The sequence below is a fragment of the Dreissena polymorpha genome, chromosome 13, assembly GCF_020536995.1.
Source record: "Dreissena polymorpha isolate Duluth1 chromosome 13, UMN_Dpol_1.0, whole genome shotgun sequence".
Classification (NCBI taxonomy): Eukaryota; Metazoa; Mollusca; class Bivalvia; order Myida; family Dreissenidae; genus Dreissena; species Dreissena polymorpha.
The window spans coordinates 67478186-67499236 of NC_068367.1; the positions used below are offsets into that span (position 1 = coordinate 67478186).

General features: G+C 35.0%; 1 protein-coding gene and 1 non-coding gene across 2 annotated transcripts; one reads left to right on the forward strand and one right to left on the reverse strand.

Annotated features, from left to right (window-relative positions):
- Positions 1-513: 513 nt before the first annotated feature.
- On the forward strand, positions 514-6012 carry LOC127855155 (uncharacterized). Its single transcript, XM_052390560.1, has 4 exons — positions 514-863; positions 3374-3498; positions 4001-4126; positions 4604-6012. Exons 1-4 carry the CDS (start codon positions 818-820, stop codon positions 4619-4621), a joined length of 315 nt encoding a protein of 104 aa, XP_052246520.1. The 5' UTR covers positions 514-817; the 3' UTR covers positions 4622-6012.
- An 11758-nt stretch (positions 6013-17770) lies between these two features.
- Trnai-aau (transfer RNA isoleucine (anticodon AAU)) lies at positions 17771-17844 on the reverse strand. The gene has a single exon. It is a non-coding gene; the product is annotated as a tRNA-Ile (tRNA).
- Positions 17845-21051: the final 3207 nt, after the last annotated feature.

Below are 21051 nucleotides of genomic sequence, written 5' to 3' on the forward strand. Positions count from 1 at the left end.
TGTTAAGTATCATCTCTAGAGAAACTACTTTTCGAGTTACGTGGTACACAGTTTTACAGTCCTTTTTGCTAAATATGTGCCATTACTGTGCATACGTACAAATGAACCAACATTTCCAGACGAAGTGTACATGCTGGTTTATATATGTTTATACAGTTTCATTGCTTTAGCAGCATTACGTATCGTATTACGAACGACATAAGTTCAAATTGTATTTTAACAGAAAATGGGTCATCTCTGGTTATGTTGAACAAGAAATGCCTTTGAAAGATATTTTGCGTATATGATTTCAACAATTAGAGTTTCAATAGTATGTTTCTAAATAATTACATTGATTACAAACATGTAGTTGTTCTTAAAGGTGAACTGTCGATTTTATAACGAAAAATGCATTTTTATAAATATGTATATTCTAAAACGAGTGGAATCATCAAGAGCTATGGCAAACAATATTGCGATACTAAAAAACGATGTTTTTGTTTTCCGTAAACCGCCCGGGTATTTCCGCCACCTACTTTGGTTGTGACGTCACAGGCACTCAACGCGCATGACTCGGATACACGTCCATTGTTATTACGAATCGAAGCGTGAACAAATCGCGCTTAATGTCAAATTTGACACTCAATAGATCTATCATGTTAGCATAATACAATTCTTTAACACACGTTTTATTGAAATCGTGTGCTTTCTCTGTATTTTTTGCATGACAATCGTTATTCGATATGGTTCAGTGTGTTGCTTTCGGGTGCAAAGAACGTGAGGAAAAGGGAAAGAAGGTTTTTTTCCGTTTTGCGAAGGATGATGTTACTTGTAAGAAATGGATAAAGGCAGTAAATTCCAGGAGCCTATTCTAAAAGGAACCGGTAATTATGTTTCTAATGACTAATCTATGCTTGTTTATTTTGATATTCACAGTGCTAAATAATGTTAGTCCGATTAGTCAGCATATTATTACAAATGATTTCAAGACATTTGTATTAAAAAATGCGTTGACATCTGTTTAGAAAATAATGCACAATAGTCTCTGATGTTTATTTCAAATACTGGTCAGGCTAATACAAAGGAGAGGAAGCTGTACTGTAGAAATATTGTTTGACCTCTAGACTTTAGTATTCTCACACATTGTTTTGTCAAACATTTGAATCCGCAAACAACTTATAAGTATTTCTTCACAATATTAACCATGCATTATATTTAAATAAATTATATTAAATCAATAACATAAAGGTGGTCTTATAAGCGCAGTGGTTGATATGTGTCCTTCTCAGCTAGGTGACCTGAGCTCAAGGCCATTTCCTGTATATTGTTGAGTAATGTCAGAGCTGTTGATGGTCAACATACAGGATGGATTAGGTTTTTCTGGATAATGAGCCTTCCACTCAGAACACATCCGCAAAAAATGGAAATCTTTCTGTACCAAGTAGCTGGAAAATGCTGCTTATATGATAATTCCAATTTCATCCACACTTTAACCCTTTGCATGCTGGGAAATTTGTCGTCTGCTAAAATGTTGTCTGCTAAATTTCTAAAATTAGCATTTTCTTCGATTTTTTTCAAAGAATACTATCAAAACAGCAAACAGTTTGGATCCTGATGAGACGCCACGTTCTGTGGCGTCTCATCTGGATCCAAACTGTTTGCGCAGGCCTTCAAAATTCGGTTCCCGCACTGAAAGAGTTAAAAGTCTAGTCAGTTTATAAGCTATGCTGGGGCACACATGGGTTCGATCATGTACAGCCTTATGCCCAGTATGGATATGCCTAATTATTTTACCTTTTAATATATATTTTTCCAAATTTTCTTATATTTGTATGCATGTATGAATTAATGGCTTAGTGACAAACAATTAATTAAAACACTTCTCTTATTAATAAGGAAAAATAGGTTAATCAGTGGAACAGCTTTAAAACTGACAAAAACATTCCATTTGATAAATAAATAAGACTAGCTAACTCACCAACAATATTCAAAGTATAAAAATAAAATTGGGCTTATTTCAATTACATTTCCATAAGATAAAAAAATTATGAGAGAATCCAAGTGCTGGTAAAACAATAATTATGTAAACTTTATTATACTGATTTATTGAACAAAATAAAAAAAGTACTGTCTATTACACAGATGATTAAAAGACATTGTAAAAGTAAATTTGAATAGTATTAATAAAAATATTAATAGTATTTACTAACACCATTCAGCATGCTGTATTGAATTATTCAGATAAAAATGTAAATTGAGAAGGGTTTTGTGCATGGACTGTAATTATTTGTACAATTTATTATTTCTTAAACAATGAACAGCTTGGCATTTCTCTGAAATAATATTCTCTAGATTCAATTAAATATAACAAAGCACATGATTGCTTTCTTAGTTTCTTAAGTTTCACGAATGTCCATGGTTACCAGTCAAATTGACACCAGTTACCAGTGTTGTATATTAATCCATACAGAACTGTGTCATGGAGTTTATGGCTATTTGGTTGTTGAATAGCGCCTTATCTTTGGATATATCACAAGATTATGGTAGAACACAGTATGGTTTCAAGATAAAAGATTATTCCTAGCCCAATTAAATCAACAAACAATCATAAAATGTATTACTATCAGACCAGTGCCCTAGCTTAGCTAACCAAGGGGTGCAGTTCCAAGTCCACCCAAGGTCTCACTATGCCCTACACCATGCTCTTGTTTGGATTTTATCATATGATTATAAAGGAAGTTGTTTTTATCAATAAATTAATATAAATGTTCAAACTGAAACTAGTTTTATTTATAATAGAAATTGTGTTTTCAATTAACAATCATGTTATTAGAAATATTTACTTAGTAATTATAATGAAACACATGCTTTTATATTAAAAATATGCAAATGAGATAATATGGCTTTGTGCACTGAAGAGCTCTTTTAAGAATTAGCACCCTTCAATTTCAAAATCCAAAAAGGAAACTGATCAGACTATCCCCACTACCACTCAAAGGCTAATGATTGCAATATATCTGTCGCGTTCTGAGAAAACTAGGCATAATGCCTGTGCGTAAAGTGTGACTGTCGTCCCATATTAGCAGTCCGCACAGGCTAATTAGGGACAACACTTTCCGTCTTAACAAGATTTTCAGAAAGAAGGGACTTCCTTTAAACAAAAAATACCATTCCAGCGGAAAGTGTCATCCCTGATTAGTCTGTGCGGACTGCACAGGCTAATCTGGGACAACACTTTACGCACCTGCATTATGCCCAGTTTCTCAGAGTGCGACTCATATTATTTCAAAGTTCAAAAGCATAGTTTGGCTTATATTAAGTGATATAAACATTTGTGTCATTCTGTCATTATTCTGTTTGAATTTATAAAAAGTAACATGAAAATTATTTGTAGGACCCATATTCATCATGTGTGGAAGAGTCTGTGAAGAAATGTCTTGTGAACAGTCGCCTGTTCGGATCAGTTATCCTGAATCACATTTTGATAATGTGTATTCGCAGTCATCACAGACATCTGAGGTTCGTAATAATGTCAATTAATAATTAGTTTGTTTAACAATCTCCAAACAATGTCAATTATTAATAAGTGTGTTTAATTATTTCCAAACTGCCTGTTTTTTATGTGATAGGAGTTACATATTTACATTGGCTTGAAAAAAAATCCTCTATTCTTGTGATATAGTTTTTATTCTTTATTTTCTGTTTCTATACATGGCTAAACTTTCTATTTTTTTATGCTCCCAAAGGGTTGCATATAGTTTTTGAACTGTCCATCAGTTCGTCAGTCTGTCAGTCTGTTAGTCCGTCCGAAAACTTTAAAATTGGTCATAACTTTAGCAATATTGAAGATAGCAACTTGATAATTGGCATGCATGTGTATCTTACGGAGCTGCACAATTTGAGTGGTGAAAGGTCAAGGTCAAGGCTATCCTTCAAGGTCAAATGTCAAATATATGCTTCAAAGTGGCGCAGCAGGGAGCATTGTGTTTTTCTGAAAAATGCAAAATGTTAATCATTTCAGATGGTTGTATTTCGGCCAACAGAACATAAAGGATTCACTGTCAAACCACAGGGAAAGGACTCTCCTATCCTAAGTACAAGGCTGGACACCATGTGGTTAAAGCAGTTAAAGAGAATTGCACTTATGGTAATGTATTCATAATGAATTTTATTGTATAAATAATAACCACAGATAGCAATATTGAATTATCTTGTTGAAGAATTTTGTTTTTGCACATAAAAAAAATACATTACAGCTTACAGAAATCACCTGAACTTGTCCAATATGTTGAAACAAAATTTAGAAATTATAATTCTAAAATCTGGTGATTATTCTCAATGTAAAACAACATTAAATGTATTTGCATGTTGAACTTGTTGAGTTTTTAGAATAATCTTGATACAAGTCTCTTTTTCTGAACAGATAGTGAAATTATCTAAAATATCAAAATAAATACATGAGTTTACATGCAATCTTTTATCAAAATGTTTGGTTTCTTAAAGCAATAGATTTCTGTAATACATGGTTGAAGACAACAATACAAAAAACATTCATTGTTTATTATTCTCTTATAAGAAGGAACAATTTATCAATAATTATAATTTATTTTAATATAACTTTCAGACTATGTTGATGAACTAATGGCAGAGCTGCTTAGGATGAAAGAGGAGTACAAGAGCGATGCCAATGCAAGTGCTGCCTCTGGCAACATTCTGTTTTCACCGCCACCCCTGTCTTCATCTGCAAACAGAATCCTGAAGTCAGAGGCTGTGCAGAACCATCGTTCGCGATTTAATTAGCGAACAGGGATGGAAATTAGTGGTTGCCCGTTTTGTTGTATAGTTATCTATTACTTTTAAAGAAAGTATTGGTTACACATGACACTACATGTACATAGTACTGGGCGCGTTGATGCTTACGATGGGAAACCAAAAAACTATAGATGGTTGTCCATGTGGGCAACTAACTGTAAAACGTTAGTTTCCATCCCTGGCGAAGCAAAATCCAATGTATGAGTCGGACGGAAATCTCTGGCTGCCACAGTGCATGACGGAAGAGGTCGTCGGTCCTTCTTGCTCAGACGGTGCCAAATCCAACGAGCCAGTCTTCTATATGCAATGAATCTGTATACTCTGAAGTTATAAATGTATAAGGATACCATTATGATAAATATTAGTATGTTTAGTAAAACAAAGGTACTTTTCAACTTGACAATTACACAAGCCATGCTGTGGCAGATTCTTACTTAAGTTTACAGTTTAACAAACTTATTCAGCTTGAATATAATATTATATAATAATATTTTACTGAAAATATGTCAGAAATCAGATTTTGTAAGCAACTTCACATCATGTTGTAGCAGGTTGTTATTATAGTGTACTTTTTAAAAAATTAAACAGCTTGTATTTATATTTTTATTTCAAATGTTGAAAAATAATAATGAACTGGCATTTGTAAGTAACCAAAAATCATTGTATAGCAAATTGATACTTCATTTTACAATTAGATAACCCAGTCATCTTGTATACTCGCGTATTTTAATGTTGATTAAAATTGTTGTCTTTTTTATGTTATTTATCCACCGCCAGAGGCGGAGGGATATTGTTTTGGCGTTGTCCGTCCGGCCAGCACTTTTGTGTCCGGAGCCATATCGTGGAAGTGCTTTGGCGGATTTCATTGAAACTTGGTATGAGTATATATATGCATAAGAGGATGATGCACGCCAAATGGCATTGTACACCATCTGTTAAAAACAGAGTTATGGCCCTTTGTATCTTGAAAAAATGCTTTTTACTTTAGGCACTTTTGTTTCCGGAGCCATATCTTGGAAGTGCTTTGGTGGATTTCATTGAAACTTGGTATGAGTATATATATGCATTAGAGGATGATGCACGCCAAATGGCATTGTATACCATCTGTTAAAAACAGAGTTATGGCTCTTTGTATCTTGAAAAAATGCTTTTTACTGTATGCACTTTTGTGTCCGGAGCCATATCTTGGAAGTGCTTTGGCAGATTTGGCAGCTTGAAACTTGGTACGAGTATATATCCCCCCGCCAGAGGCGGAGGGATATTGTTTGGCGTTGTCCGGCTGTCCGTCCGGCTGCCCGTCTGTCCGGCACTTTTGTGTCCGGAGCCATATCTTGGAAGTGCTTTTGCGGATTTCATTGAAACTTGGTATGAGTACATATATTGATAATAGGTTAATGCACGCCAAATGGCATTGTACACCATCTGATAATAACAGAGTTATGGCCCTTTGTATCTTCAAAAAAATGCTTTTTTAGTGTCAAATAAAGCACTTTTGTGTCCAGAAGTATATAGGCGGGGGATATCAATTCAACGAATTTGCTTGTTTTATTATTTGTATCAAAACATATTTACAGTATGAAATACAAATGACAAGTTCACACAAAACATTGTGTTATTTAATGTCTACAGTGTATTTTCTTTACAAACAATCTGTCCTGGTTTCATAAACATTTTTAATAATTAATGACAACTTACTCATGTATTGGTTCTTCATCACCGATGGGACCATTTACATCAAGGAACTCATAGACGAAACATCAATGACATCTTGATGTAGACAGTTAGCTTTGAAGCCAGTGTGCTCAGTTATGCACTTTACCCCTGCCTCGTCCATCCTTTCCATCAGCTCTGGGTATTCTGTGCAGCATTTGCACTCAATCTGCACACGATATGGTGTGCAACATGAACATGCACACCTGAAAATAAAAGAAATACGTCGAATTGCAATACAGACATTCCTTCCTAATCAGAACAGGTTCAAGTATCCGTTCTAATTATAATAATTAGACCATACAACCTAGTCATATTCAACAAGCTTGTACTGTAGAATAACAATCAAAGAATTTTTTTATTTTTGCCGACACCTGCATGTAACAAAATTATATATTTACCAATCCGTATTCCCAACACGATGGTCGTCTTGGGCATCGGCAAAATTTTCCTCGCTGTCCGAGTCAGAATCAGAAAATTCTGATTGTCACTAAATTCTGGCTCAAACATATACGGTTGAACGGAAAACTCATCGTAATCGCTATCATCTTCCATTTTTCAACATTTTTTATCTAAAGTTGCAAGATATAATACATCCGAAGCCATTTATTATGCCGGCTCGTAATTGAGTCTTTATTGAGTGCCTGTTACGTCACTTCCGGTTTGAATGAAAATGGCGAGAACATCGGAATGTGTGAAAAATCGCGACTTTGTTCTATTCGTTCTCGCTAATAACACCGTATTTGAAATGAAGTGAGGAGCGAAATAGTTTAGATATGCACTAAATTCGATAAATAAAGGTGTTTTACGGGTTTTTAAAACCGCGGCAGGTGAACTTTAAACTGCAAACGGACAAATGTATGCAATTCTGATATCGATACTGCTTATGAACAGGTTGATCTTAAACGCGATACTCGATATTACTACGATGCAAACGCGCAATTACAATAATGGTAGCTCGATTGCCATAACAAAAACGCGAAACTACGACGGTACGATCACGATAATGCGATATAACTTCGTGTTGTCACCATCGTACTGTCAAATTTTCACCATCATAATGTCGTATCGCGTTTTCATGATCGTACTGTCGTTTTAGCATCATCGTATTGTCGTGATATTGCGTTTTCATCATCGTACGTTCGCGTTATCATCGTCATTCTGACGTGATCGATAAAAATATGGGGCTAGATGGATCAACCGAACTTTGAGTTACGATAGCAAATCTTGGTCTGTATTGGGGTCTTAGAAATATTTTTAAATACCATGTAATAAATGATTGTTTAACCATAAGATATTTTAGGTAAACAACGGAAAAGCTTTCTAAAAAGCTATAATCGTAAATTGTAAGGTAACACAACGCAACGGAACCTTATTTTAGCCACTTTAAAATAATATAACCAATTTTGAAATTTATATTTCTCCAAAAGTAATCACCGTTACCAGTATACGTTAACAATTGCAGTAGGTTTGTATGACTTAAATTTAGAAAAGTTGTTCAATAAAATTGGCGTAAGATCTTCCCGTTGTATTCATAATCGACGGAAATATTGGTCAAAAGTGAGCTAGACAGCTACGCCGAAGAAAGCTATTTGACAAATCAAGAGGATGCCGTACGCCCGATCCATAGGTCTATGGGTGATTTCCGGTTAACATGAAACCCTCTTGAAAGTATGAATCATCTACCGGCTTCGGTAAAGCATAAACCGATTTATGCCTAGCGTCTAGAAAAAAGTTCGAGGCAAACGGCGTAGACCCAGATGAGACGCCACATGATGCGGCGTCTCATCAGGGTCTGCGCTGTTTGCTTACAGGAATTTCTGTAAGAAATATTCTAAATATAGAAATCAATATACCAGACATCCCTAATTTTGGAAATAAATGGATCCAATTTAGAAGGATGGGAGAGTCCACTCGGCATAAATGTGTTAAATAAAATAACACGTATAGACAAAACCTGACACTGACCTTCATGCATGAATAAATAAGTTCCGAACTGCAATCCGGTTAAATAGATAAGACTCCGCCCAATTACTGTTTTTCTGTCAGTTATATCGAGTAACATGTGCACATGACGTAATTCAAGACTGTAAGGTGAATGCTAATAAAGTCAACAAGTTTCAAATTGATATTTGAGGGCTATCCATGCACGAGAAATTTACTGTATGTATTATAATGGCCCACAATGGAATTGAGAGCATTCCTTTTTATTTTTTTTTTCAAGTCTTTAAAGTTTATAACAGATCACGACTAATAGCACTACAAAGTCGTTTTTATTTAATAAGCTAACAGCCAATTTTCTTGATTTTACTTTGTATGAATACCTTTGCTATAACGTGTTACGTATACCTGCAATAACCCGCGTGTTTTATTAACATGTTTGTGGAATGGTTATCTCCCTTGATGAGAAAGCGTTGAGTTGCAATAAAATATTGGTTGGCTAAATCAAGGGTACTAGTGCAATTAGATTTCAAAATGGAATAAAAGAAATTGAAAAAGCATTGTTATAGCCATTTCGATTTACGTAGCTACTTCGAGTTAAATTATTAGTGTGAAATTGTTAAACCACGCATCATTATAAAGTCGTTTAAAAGCCAAGCCGTCTGAAACATTAGTTTTTAAAACTATATATACAAGTTATGAAGATGAAAGCTCGAGTTGCGATGTATGCGCATTGTTAGAAATAACGATATTAAGTGAATTAAAGTTAGGTCTAAATCTGTGTGCGGCCGGACTACCGTAGTCTGCGCGCGTATATTATAGGCCTTTTGCGCATTTAGAACATATAGACATTCAACAAATAGCGATGACTATATACACACGTGTTATAACCATGTTCATAGTGTTAGTATGAAGTAATTATTAATATACATGAAATCAAATAGGAGCTATCCACGATTAATCACTGACTGATATCTTACCAATTGACATGGTATGTTACTATAATATGTTACGGTAAAAATAAATTTAAAAAAGTGTAATCTCTTATTTTTTGACGGACTTAAAATTTCATTTACATTGCAATTATTATAACAAGAAAATCGAAAGCACAGATGAACATCGTTTGATGTCGCTTGGATGTTTTTGTATTATAAATCCATGGCTCTTTATTGTGGACATAACGTAACGTTTACATTATCAATGCTTAGATCTACAAAAGCGCATGCTAATACCCACCTGGTGTACACCTCTAACATTCATTGACTTCACAAAATGGTAATAAATCTCTGTTAAACCACATACTGAAACTAAATGACGATTTGCTCACCATCCCCTAAAGAGATACTACCTAAACCACGCCGGGTATGCGGATACTTTGATAACGGATGGCACTTCGATACCAGAGAACAACAACAGCCACGCTCGAGAGAAGAGTTCTTCAGCTTGTTTTTGCATTAATGTTATGTTCATTTGGTTTTCAGACAAGGAGCATTGTTTGGTCGATTAATGGTATAGCACATCGTATTGCGTAAAAAGAAATTCGCGGAAAAACGGTTGATTGTGTTAAAAAGGATAACATCCCATCGATAACCAGCATGAATTGGATGATCAATACATATTTCAACAAAATAAAATTACTTAGAAATTAATCAAGAGCTTACTATTCGAAATAAAAGATCAATATATCCATTAATGTTACACTATGTTACCTTTAAGTTTACTAAGGTATTTGAAAAAATTCAAATGTTTAAAGAGTCGGATGCCAAATTTTCCTGGACACTTTTTTTAACGATAATCTCAATGACCATGGCACTTCTATTCCCGATTACTCGACACTTTTTACCAGATATAACACACTCTTTTAGTGAATCAGAAATGCAGACTTCGCTGTGAAATACCGTTGTAGTAAGCAGGCAATACGTAAAAAGTATGTTCTGACGTAAATTAAAAACGAATTACCGAAACATTTTCTTATCCCTTTTAAATATGATTATGAGTACAGTCTATATAACCACATATTTTCCAGTTTTCAAATCACCCAACCGCCGGATCGTCGCATAGTACACGAGCTTATACAAATTTAACTAACGTTCTTTGTAGCGAAACGGTTGATCTGAAACATGTATAATTGTGTCCTAATGAAGGTACTAAGGTCATTTACTTATATATTAGATAGCATGTCATGAACCATCACTCTGCTTAAACTGCTTCTTAGAGATACATATCAGCAGCGATGCAGGTCCGGTATTCTTTTAACTCAACCAATAAAGTTATTAAGGGTCAGGTGAATCGCACTTCGAGCTAACGTTATTAAAAGAAAATGCTCCCTTTAAGCAGAGCTCACGATTAAAGAAGTTTTCAATTCCCTTATTAATGTTGTGGCTACGCATTAGTATTATGTTGATGATACGATTATAATGAGCACCAACGACATAGGATTTTATGAAGAACAAAGGTGTTTTTGCCTCTTAAAGACCTCTTCGCTTCCGATATTTAGAGCACTGCTTTAAGTTAAATTAAACACGATCGGGTTGATCCACATGGTCCGTTGTATTTTCATCTTTCTGAATCTCAAGTTACCAATAAAATGAAATTCGTTAAGTAGATAATTATTTCTGGTCGTCACTTGATATTTATTTTTACAGAAATAAGCATTTTAATATTACTTAAAAATTGTAATATTATTCGTATACATTAATACTTAATAGTAATGTGCTTTTTGAAAACGAACAACGCTATTGGTTATATTTCAATTGTGTCGCCCTTTACTATGCACATTGAGTCGTTCTTCAAACTGTTTGGTAACGATAGCCATAATATACAAAAATGCATTGCACTTAGAACATAACACTCTGTTATCAGAGTGCTCAATTTGTTGAAAGTCTCCGTTATCCGACGTGTCCCTTATCGGGAATCAGTGTCTGCAAAATCATGGAAACCACCTATTAAAACATGCTCTATCTTCGTTTTTATTTCATTGAATACTGTCAAAATTTCAGTATTTGAAACACAATGATTACTCTAAATGCTGGAATAGAAAATAATTTCTTGCAATATTTCTCTGTAATTTTATTGTGTCGAAATGTTTACTGTTCATCTTGTTCATGCTGTTTTCAGACCGAATTTTCTATTTTTGGGGCAAAATCTACCATCCTTCCGTGAATTTTGTTCTTCCCAGGATAAAATGAAACACCATTTATCAACAAGAGCATTTGTCTTGTCAAAAAACACACGAATCTTTAGGATATCACTTCAAAAATACTGAGGAACTTACCTCTCGCGCGTGGCTTTTGTTTTTCTCTGTTATCGAAGTGCCATCGGTTATCGAAGTATGCAGCGTGTATACAGTTTTATTTAATTCCAGTAACGATTTTGAGAATTTTCAATAGGAAAAAAGCTATATAATTTATATTTTAAAAAATCGTGTATTTATAATCAAAGTGGAATAACCTCATAAATATGCGTCTAATTGACAACCTGAGACTGACCGACTTATTAATATATGTACATGGGGTAATCAACGGGAGTTCTCCCAAATATGGAGATATATGGGGAACGGGCATTGAATCCGGTCGCCAAGGTAAAGAGCGCGAGCACAGCCGCTGCGCTACAGGACAACCACTTAGTTTCAGAGTTGATGTCGTTAGTATGAAAAGACTTTGTCACAACAATATGAAAACGAAGTCAGTCACTAAAATGTGCATACTAAAGTTATTGTTTTATTCTATACTAAGTTCTATGTAGTTCAAATAGATTAGATTATATTTGATCATGTTGCCTCTTATAAGTTTTAAGGTCAAAATTATTGTTATCCCAAGTATTGGCGTCGCACTAATGTGCGGCGACTCTTATGTAATACGTTTTTTTTTTCGCTTATGGGAGGCGAAGTTATTTTACGGATCAATTATTGTGTTGAAATGTTTACTGTTCATCTTGTTCATGCTGTTTTCAGACCGAATTTTCTATTTTTGGGGCAAAATCTACCATCCTTCCGTGAATTGTGTTCTTCCCAGGATAAAATGAAACACCATTTATCAACAAGAGCATTTGTCTTGTCAAAAAACACACGAATCTTTAGGATATCACTTCAAAAATACTGAGGAACTTACCTCTCGCGCGTGGCTTTTGTTTTTCTCTGTTATCGAAGTGCCATCGGTTATCGAAGTATGCAGTAATGTGCGACGACTCTTATGTAATACGTTTTTTTTTCGCTTATGGGAGGCGAAGTTATTTTACGGATCTATGTATATATTTTTGTTGTCAGAATATCTTGCATAGTGGTGATTTTTTGTGTAAATTAGTGTAAATAAGTACTGCATTTGTGCCTATTACATTTTCTACAACATTTATTGCCAATAATGCAAAGCTAATTATTTTAATAAATAACTGATCACAGGGACTGGGTAATAGTAAAGAACACAGGGACTTGGCAAACACGCGAACCGGTGAAACTTTCTGGTTTTGTATAAAAACAAATCATTATCAAAATATATATATATATTTGTGGTTTTTCTAACAATAGCGCAGACTTTTGCTGTTCGAGCTTGGTTGACGCGTATTTTCTTCAATTTTACAAGACAACAGCGATTACACGGTTTATTGATAACCGTTACACTACAGTCACTTATTAATAACTTAGTTAGAAGGTGATTTTTCAAGCGGTTCCGTAGTGTAGTGGTTACACGCTCGCTTTACATGTGAGAGGCCCAAGGTTCGAGCCCCAGTAGAATCAAATTATTGTATCTGTGTTCTATGTTAACTTTTTGTTTTGATGTAGACATTTTAGTTAAATAAATATGCTGTTTTATTGTAACCATTTTTTGTTTTTTATTATGCCCATGAAATATATGTGTGAGAGGGTGAGGGCAGGGGGTCGTAAACACATTAAAACTTTACAGTGTTTTCATATCAATGAGTACTCAACCCCTATCGTAAATGACCAACGTAAGAATAAGTTCAGAATCATCGTCCATTGAAGTTGAGAAAAATATGAAATTACGCTTACAAGATGAAGCAGATTTTTTAAAACCTACACAGTTCTGTTCCATTAATGAAAAATGCACACGGATGCCAGTAAAAAAAGGAAACCAATGTAAATTAAATGAACTATGAAATATTTGGGGGTTACAACACAAAATCATAGATAATGGTTATTTGGGAGTTATAACACAACATCATAGATAATGGTTATTTGGGGGTTATAACACAAAATCATAGATAATTGTTTTACCAGCATCTTTTTCTATTTTGTTAAAAATAATCGGCCAATATATTAATATTTACAGTAGAAAAAAATCGTACCAGGTAACTTCATTAAGTGCCTTTTACACTGAAATTCCCGACGCCCATTGATGCTTTGTTGCATCAATACTTATCTTGTTCTCTTTTAAAACATCTCCAGTGTTTGTTTAACCTATAGTTAATTTCATACAATTAGTTTTGAATTGTCAAGGGATATTATATTGCAGCGTCGTAGCCAGGCTGAGGCACACCGAGCAGTTGCCTCGGCTAAAATGTGCAGAGATTACAAGGAAAGAAAGGAAAAATTATGTCAAAGAATAAAATCTATATAAGAAATTTAGGCGATTTAATTAATTTTAGGCACTATGATATTCACAAACAAATATTGTCATTTAGTACAATTGGTTCATGTTGAGGCAGATATTTATTTCAATTTAATAACTTCAAAATGATTTGAAAAACCGTATATTAAACAAAGCGTCGCACTGTACACTTCGATGCTATAATCATGGTGGACATTGGAACGTATCGAACTAGAATCGGTTGTTTAAGGCCAGGTCTGGGTCCATTTTGGACGTAGACACACTTCGGGTGGTTGGCGTTTTCGACTTTATTGATATTATCCTCTTTATGGCCGGCGTCGAGTTAAATCCGGGACCGTTTCAGGTGGTAAGAATATTTGTTTACATTGAAGTTTTCAAATTATGATATCCCGCGTATTAAACTTTTTTTGATATATAAAGAAGTTCAAGTCTTTTCTTTTTATAGTCGATGTAGTTGATGATAGAACTGACAGAAAATGATCACGCAGTGCTTAAACAAAATTTTACACAAGACAATTGAAAAAATGGCCAGAAACTTTATTGATTTAAGTTAAATATTTGTACTCCTCATGATAATCAATATGTCCCTGTGACGCGATTGGTAACGCGTCAGACTCTGGATCCATTGTCCACTAGTACCGGTATATTGTCACTGCGTTGGTAAGAGCCCTGTGTTGCTTTTAAGCTCTAAATGGAAAAAAATTGCCCATGAATTATTTCACGGTGAACTTGTCTGAACTTAAACAGCAAGTTTGCGGAAGCTGATTTGATGTAATCTCAAAAATAAAATTTATAATCACACTCATAACGAACAATATCTAAAGTAAACATAATGTTATTATATAGAAGCATGTCAATAGCTGTGCTGCCTATGCAGTTTGCAATGCTTGTTTTTGGTGCTGTGCGTCTATAGGCTTACGTCTAAAATCTACTTATTTATAATAAAAGAACCGTAAGATGGATATTCTGAGTTGATTTTAATCCTAACTTCGTTTCCATTTAGGATGAGTTATCCATGGCACTTCTTCCAGATAAGTTGTCAGGAAGTCATTAAACTTGTAGCAGATTTTTTTGGTTAACTTTATTGATACTAAACTGTCATAGGTAGCGTCCACGATTCCGATAATTTAGGTATAAAATGTGGTTTTAAATGGCCTTTCAAATGCACCAGAGACGTTCTAGGTATAAACAAATTTCAAGGGAGGGGGGGGGCATGCACCCGGAACCCCATAGATTGACCTTACATACTGCCTCGGCTAAAATTTGGGTCTGGCTACGCCACTGATTGAATACATTTTGTATTAAGAAATACGATTCTTAGATCCGCGCACATATTGGATTTTAAAAGGAAATGTTTAGCATGCGTTTAAAAGTAATCAGAACCGTGACTTTGACTTTTGATTTCCATATTCGATATATTTCGAAACAATTTTCAATTGACAATAAACACCACATATTTTTTAACAATATGTGTAATTAAAGCATGGTATAACTTATTCAATTTGTATTATAACAAATATTACTAGGCACCGCTGACAATCGGATTGGTTTTAATTGCGTGTTTTATACGGATGTTAAAGGAATCTTTTCACGGTTTGGTTAATTGACAAAATTGAAAAAAGTTGTTTCAGATTCGCAAATTTTCGTTTTAGTTATGATATTTGTGAGGAAACAGTATAACTGAACATTTACCATGGTCTAATATAGCTAATTTATCCCACTTTTACAGCGAATTCGGTTGATTAAAGCCCCGTTGATTAAATTTCATCTATAATCAACGGCAAGGCTATAATCAATGGCACGAAATGACGTCATCAACTGCCGAACCGGGACTACTTTTCCCACGCACCTCGTCACCTGTATTTGCCAAGTGCATCAATAATAAAAACACTCAAAAGTTTGTCAATCTTAATGACCTTAAAACAAAGAAAAGTAGCAAAAAAAACGTGTTTTTTTTGTCATTTATTTTTATTAAAACCTCTAGTATTAGGTAAATTTAACACTTTGCAAATAGGTTCTGTTGTTGTAGCTCCCCTTTGAAGAAGTCAGTTCGAGTTGCTCCCCTTTGACCGTAGAAAACAATCGTCTGGACCAAGAAATCCTGTGTTAATTTACAAGCTGTACTCGGATATGTGTCCATCTGATTTTTCTTCAAAGCATCTTTCCAACCTGGCAATACGCACAAATGACACTGCATCCCAGTGGTTCTTGCGTCAACCATTGGGTGTCAACAAGCTAGGTCAGATGCTGAAGGCCATGGCAAAAGACACCGGCTTCTCAAGCACAAGAGAATAACGAACCACTCAGTTCGCAAATTCCTGGTCAAAAAACTTCGAAATGCAAACATTCCACCCACTGAAACCATGGCCATAACAGGGCAAAAAATGTCCAGTCCATAACCAATTATTCCAACATATCTGTTGAACAGCAGCAAAAGTGTTCATTCTTGCTCAGTCCAGTAAATGTAACAATCCAACAGATACCTCTTGTTCACCTTCATGCACCGAAACTATGGCCGAAATGCAGCCTAGACCACCACTGTCTACCGTCGAACAAGTTGATCTTGAATGTTCGCCCCACCAAGTCACTTCACCAGCAAATGTCTTTCTCTAGTTCGAACAACTTTGCCTCACAATTCTTTGGTGCCACTTTCAACATTCAAAATGTATATAATTAGCTTTAATCCAAGTAATCTTTGTTATTTCGTCCCGAAAAAACCATATTATAACAAAGAAGCAAATATTGTGCACCTCGTGATCGACTTGATGGTTTGTTATCGAAAGTGAATTGTGTGTGGTGTTAGGCTACGTTGTAAACAAATGTAGTTCCTTGTATATAACAACTTAATGTCATATTGATATCATAAAACTTTAAGATTTGCAATTCAATATGATTAAAATTGTAATTAATAACCCTCGACACTTTGTTACAGAACGATATTCTGATTTAAAGAAAGATTATTTGATCAGCGGTTATTTTTGGAACGCGGAGTAATACACTCGCCTTGGTTACACTACAGTCATTATCAAGTACGACAAAACACTCATGAAAACTTATTTTGTTTAAATAAAAAAAGTTTACTGAATAAAAAGTGGGATAAATAGAATAATAGGTCAGTGTTGATTATAGATTCAGGTTTATCATGCTCGGCACGAAACGAAAAAGCACTCGCCAAGGCTCGTGCTTTTTGTTTTCTAAGCCTCGCATGATAAACCTGATCTATAATCAACACTAACCTATTATTCTCTATATATGCGTCTTTTGACGATTCAAAAACCTAAAAATTATAAAGCGTTGCGACGCGAAACGATTGAATAATTTGGAGAGTTTCTGTTGTTGTCGTTAAATTTTGTGAAACTACGAAGATTGCTCATATAATGCATAAAATACCCCTTATCAAGTATGCTTGGCAGAATAGCCGAGCGGGCTAATGCGTTTTTACTCCAGGTTACTCCAGGACTCCGGGGGTCACTGGTTCGAGTCCAGCTGCGGCTACTTTTTTTGCCTTTTTTAAATTTTATTCTTGATTTTTTACTGGAGCTTTTAAGATCCAATGTTTACATTTATCAATATAAAGCATTAATGACTTATTTCAAAACATGCCAAAACTGTGAAAAGGCCCCTTTAAGGCAAAATATAGTTTTGTGTATCAGCGGGTACCATGCTAGATGTGTTCAATGTCTGAGTAGAGGTTTGCAGTTCATGTGGATTTAAAACATCTTACAATTGGTAAAAAATTGTTTCATATTTTAACAAAACAAGTCTGGCCAGTGTGGGGATCGAACCCACGGCCTTCGCGATATTAGCACGACGCTCTATCCAACTGAGCTAACCGCCTGCTGATCGTTTGAAAATTTGCACAAAAAGTCATTCTTATAGCTTGGGTTTATTTTAAGACACTGGAACTGAGTAATTGCAAATTTATTCCTATTATAGTTATAATTAGCCCTTCAAATAAATTGTCAGTATAATACACGTGTGTCTACTTTTTGTGGATTTAGACATTTAGGCGCTGGATGGCAATGTTTTATTTATTTATTTATTATTTTTTGTTTAGTTACCCGTTGTTTATTATAATGCATATCCTCGATTACCGTAAATTCGCGACCTTAATATTCGATATTTAAATAATAACAAATAAATAACAACGATAAGAAACACTATCCTTTTAAAAATAAATTCATCCCTCGCCGATCTGTTCCCATAATAAATTCATACAATGTTTTAAGGTAGTAGCACCTCTAATGATTTCCCGCCGATTTCTTCGAAGGTTGAAGAGCCTACTATTAGGTGCCGTAGCCTAGTGGTTAAGGCGAATAGACTAGAAATCTTTTGGGATATTCCCGCGCAGGTTCGAATCCTGCCGACGACGTATACTTTTTTGCGACGCGTTTATTTATTTTCTAACGTAATTTGATTTAATGGCATATAAGCTATATTTATTGTTAAATATGTTGCAATTTTTATGCACATTTTTCATTATTAAAATTAAAACAACGTTATGGCGAAATTGGGTGATTTACTGTTGAAAATACGAACCATGCATGTTGCATTTTATTTTTATTTCAAAAAGTAAACGGTAAATCTGTCTAGTTCTTGGTATTTTTGCTGCATATAGTGTTTCTATCAAAAACTAAGTTTAAATATGACTTAAATGATACTATTTTGAATTTTATGACACTTTGTTTTTAACCGACCCAATTTTTACTTGGCTGAAATCACTTACATTTCATGGTGCTCTTCCATAGATAAAAATTTGTAAAAAATAAATGTCTGTAACAGAATACTTATTTCATCTTGTTAAACTTTAAACACCTTTACAGCATCTGTACACACCAACTGCATGCCCATATTTGGAAATTTGAATGAATTATGGAACTTTTATATACCCCAGGGGTGAAAATAAACTGGACAAAAGCCGAGCGTGGGGGTGGTTTTTAAAAAATCGGTATATTTTTTTAAAAAGCATGGAAAGCCTACCTACAAATTTGCATGTAGTTCAGTGAAATGATGCTGATTAAGAAAATAATTATTAGATTATATTTGGATATGTGCCCATTAGAGGTGCACTACCTTAAATGCATTTAATGTCAATATTGCTGACACAAGTGTAATGCGTCAGCCATATTGTTTTACTACCATTGATTCGCGGGTATGACGTCATACATTAATTCATTGCATTGTAGACTAATTAGGCCGAGCAAACTTATTTTTAATAGTTTTAATTGGTTTCTGGTGCAAATGAAACATTTAAAAAAAAGTCAAACACAAATAATAATAAAATAGTAACATATGGACAGTGTAAATTGCATTGAAAAATCCACTACTCTTCAATACAGTGTGGACAGAAGAATTTCTCCTTTCTCCTGACCACTCTGACATTGGTGCAGTAGCTTAAATGGGTCCAATGCAGACATGGTCGACCATTTCTCACACTATCACACTGGGCCCATTTAGTAAAGATGAGTAAAGTTGCACCGGACACTTCCTGTGGTGTATACAATTGCACACGCAGCATTTTTCCTCAATGGATTCATCATCAGAGCTAACGACTCCAGTTTCGCGAGAGGGGCCAGCTACAGGTTCATATTGTTTTTGTATACACAGCATAAACTACGGTGGCATAAAGGGGACATAGGCAATATTTTATTTAACAGTCTTTATGACGTGCGCACGTCATAGCTATGACGTGCGCACGTCATACAGTTGCATAAAGGGGGCATAGGCAATATTTTTTTTGACAGTGTCTATGACGTGCGCACGTCGTAGCTATGACGTGCGCACGTCATAGCTATGACGTGCGCACGCGATAGACATGACGTGCGCACGCGATAGACATGACGTGCGCACGTCATAGTTATGACCTGCGCACGTCAAGGCTATGACGTGCGCACGCGATAGCTATGACGTGCGCACGCCATAGTTATGACGTGCGCACGTCATAACTATGCGCCAAAGTTATGACGTGCGCACGTCATAACTATGACGTGCGCACGTCATAGAAATAGTTAAATAATATAACATAGGAAATATTTTATTTAACTGTTTCTATGACGTGCGCACGTCATATCTATCGCGTGCGCACGTCATAGCCTTGACGTGCGCACGTCATAACTATGACGTGCGCACGTCATATAAATAGTGAAATAAAATATTTCCTATGTCCCCTTTATGCCGCCGTAATACACTAAAAGGGCAACACACAATGTGTCAAACCTCCCACGCAAAAAATTAAAAAGTATACTTCCCCAAAAAGAACAATTTAGTAATAAAAAGTGCAATTAAACATGTCGTCTACTCGTCTCGAGAACACTACCCAACAGGAAGCGAAAGACAAGAAAAGTAAAACTGTGAATAACCAAAACAAAAGAAACAGAAACCAGATCAAGATGAACAAAAGGACAACACAATAATGAGTGAACTCAAAGAAATCAACAAAAAGCTAAGTAATGTCCTGACAAAAACAGCTATGAATTGAGAGATTTAGTAAAAGGCATTGTGAACCAACTGAAAGAACAGAACTCTTTGAAAAACGGAAGAAAACATTAAACTGTCAAAAGAAATCGAAGAAGTTAAAACACAGCTGAAAAATCGAGAAGATGAGAATGAAAAGCTAAGAAAAAAGCCTAAAAACTCAAGAAAAAGCAAACGAATACAAATTCAATGACTTAGAACAATACAGTAAACGCAGCAACATTAAATAGAAGGCATAAGAGATAAAAAAACGAAACAGCAATAGAAACAGCTGAGAAGGTACTCGAAACAATAAACCGCCATATTCCGGACATTAAACTGTGTCATTCAGATATGACATCACTCATAGAATCGGACCTTTCGAATCTAAGAAGAATAGACCTATTATAGTAAAAATGATCTCGAGAATGAGAAAGACAGCTATTATGCGTAACGCGAAAACATTACGAAAACAAAAGACCTATTTACGTCAACGACCACCTCACAAAGTTGAATGCACACGTATTTGCATGTGTAGAAACAAGCAGAAGGACATTGTAACGTCGACATGGACTCGAGATGGAAACATTTT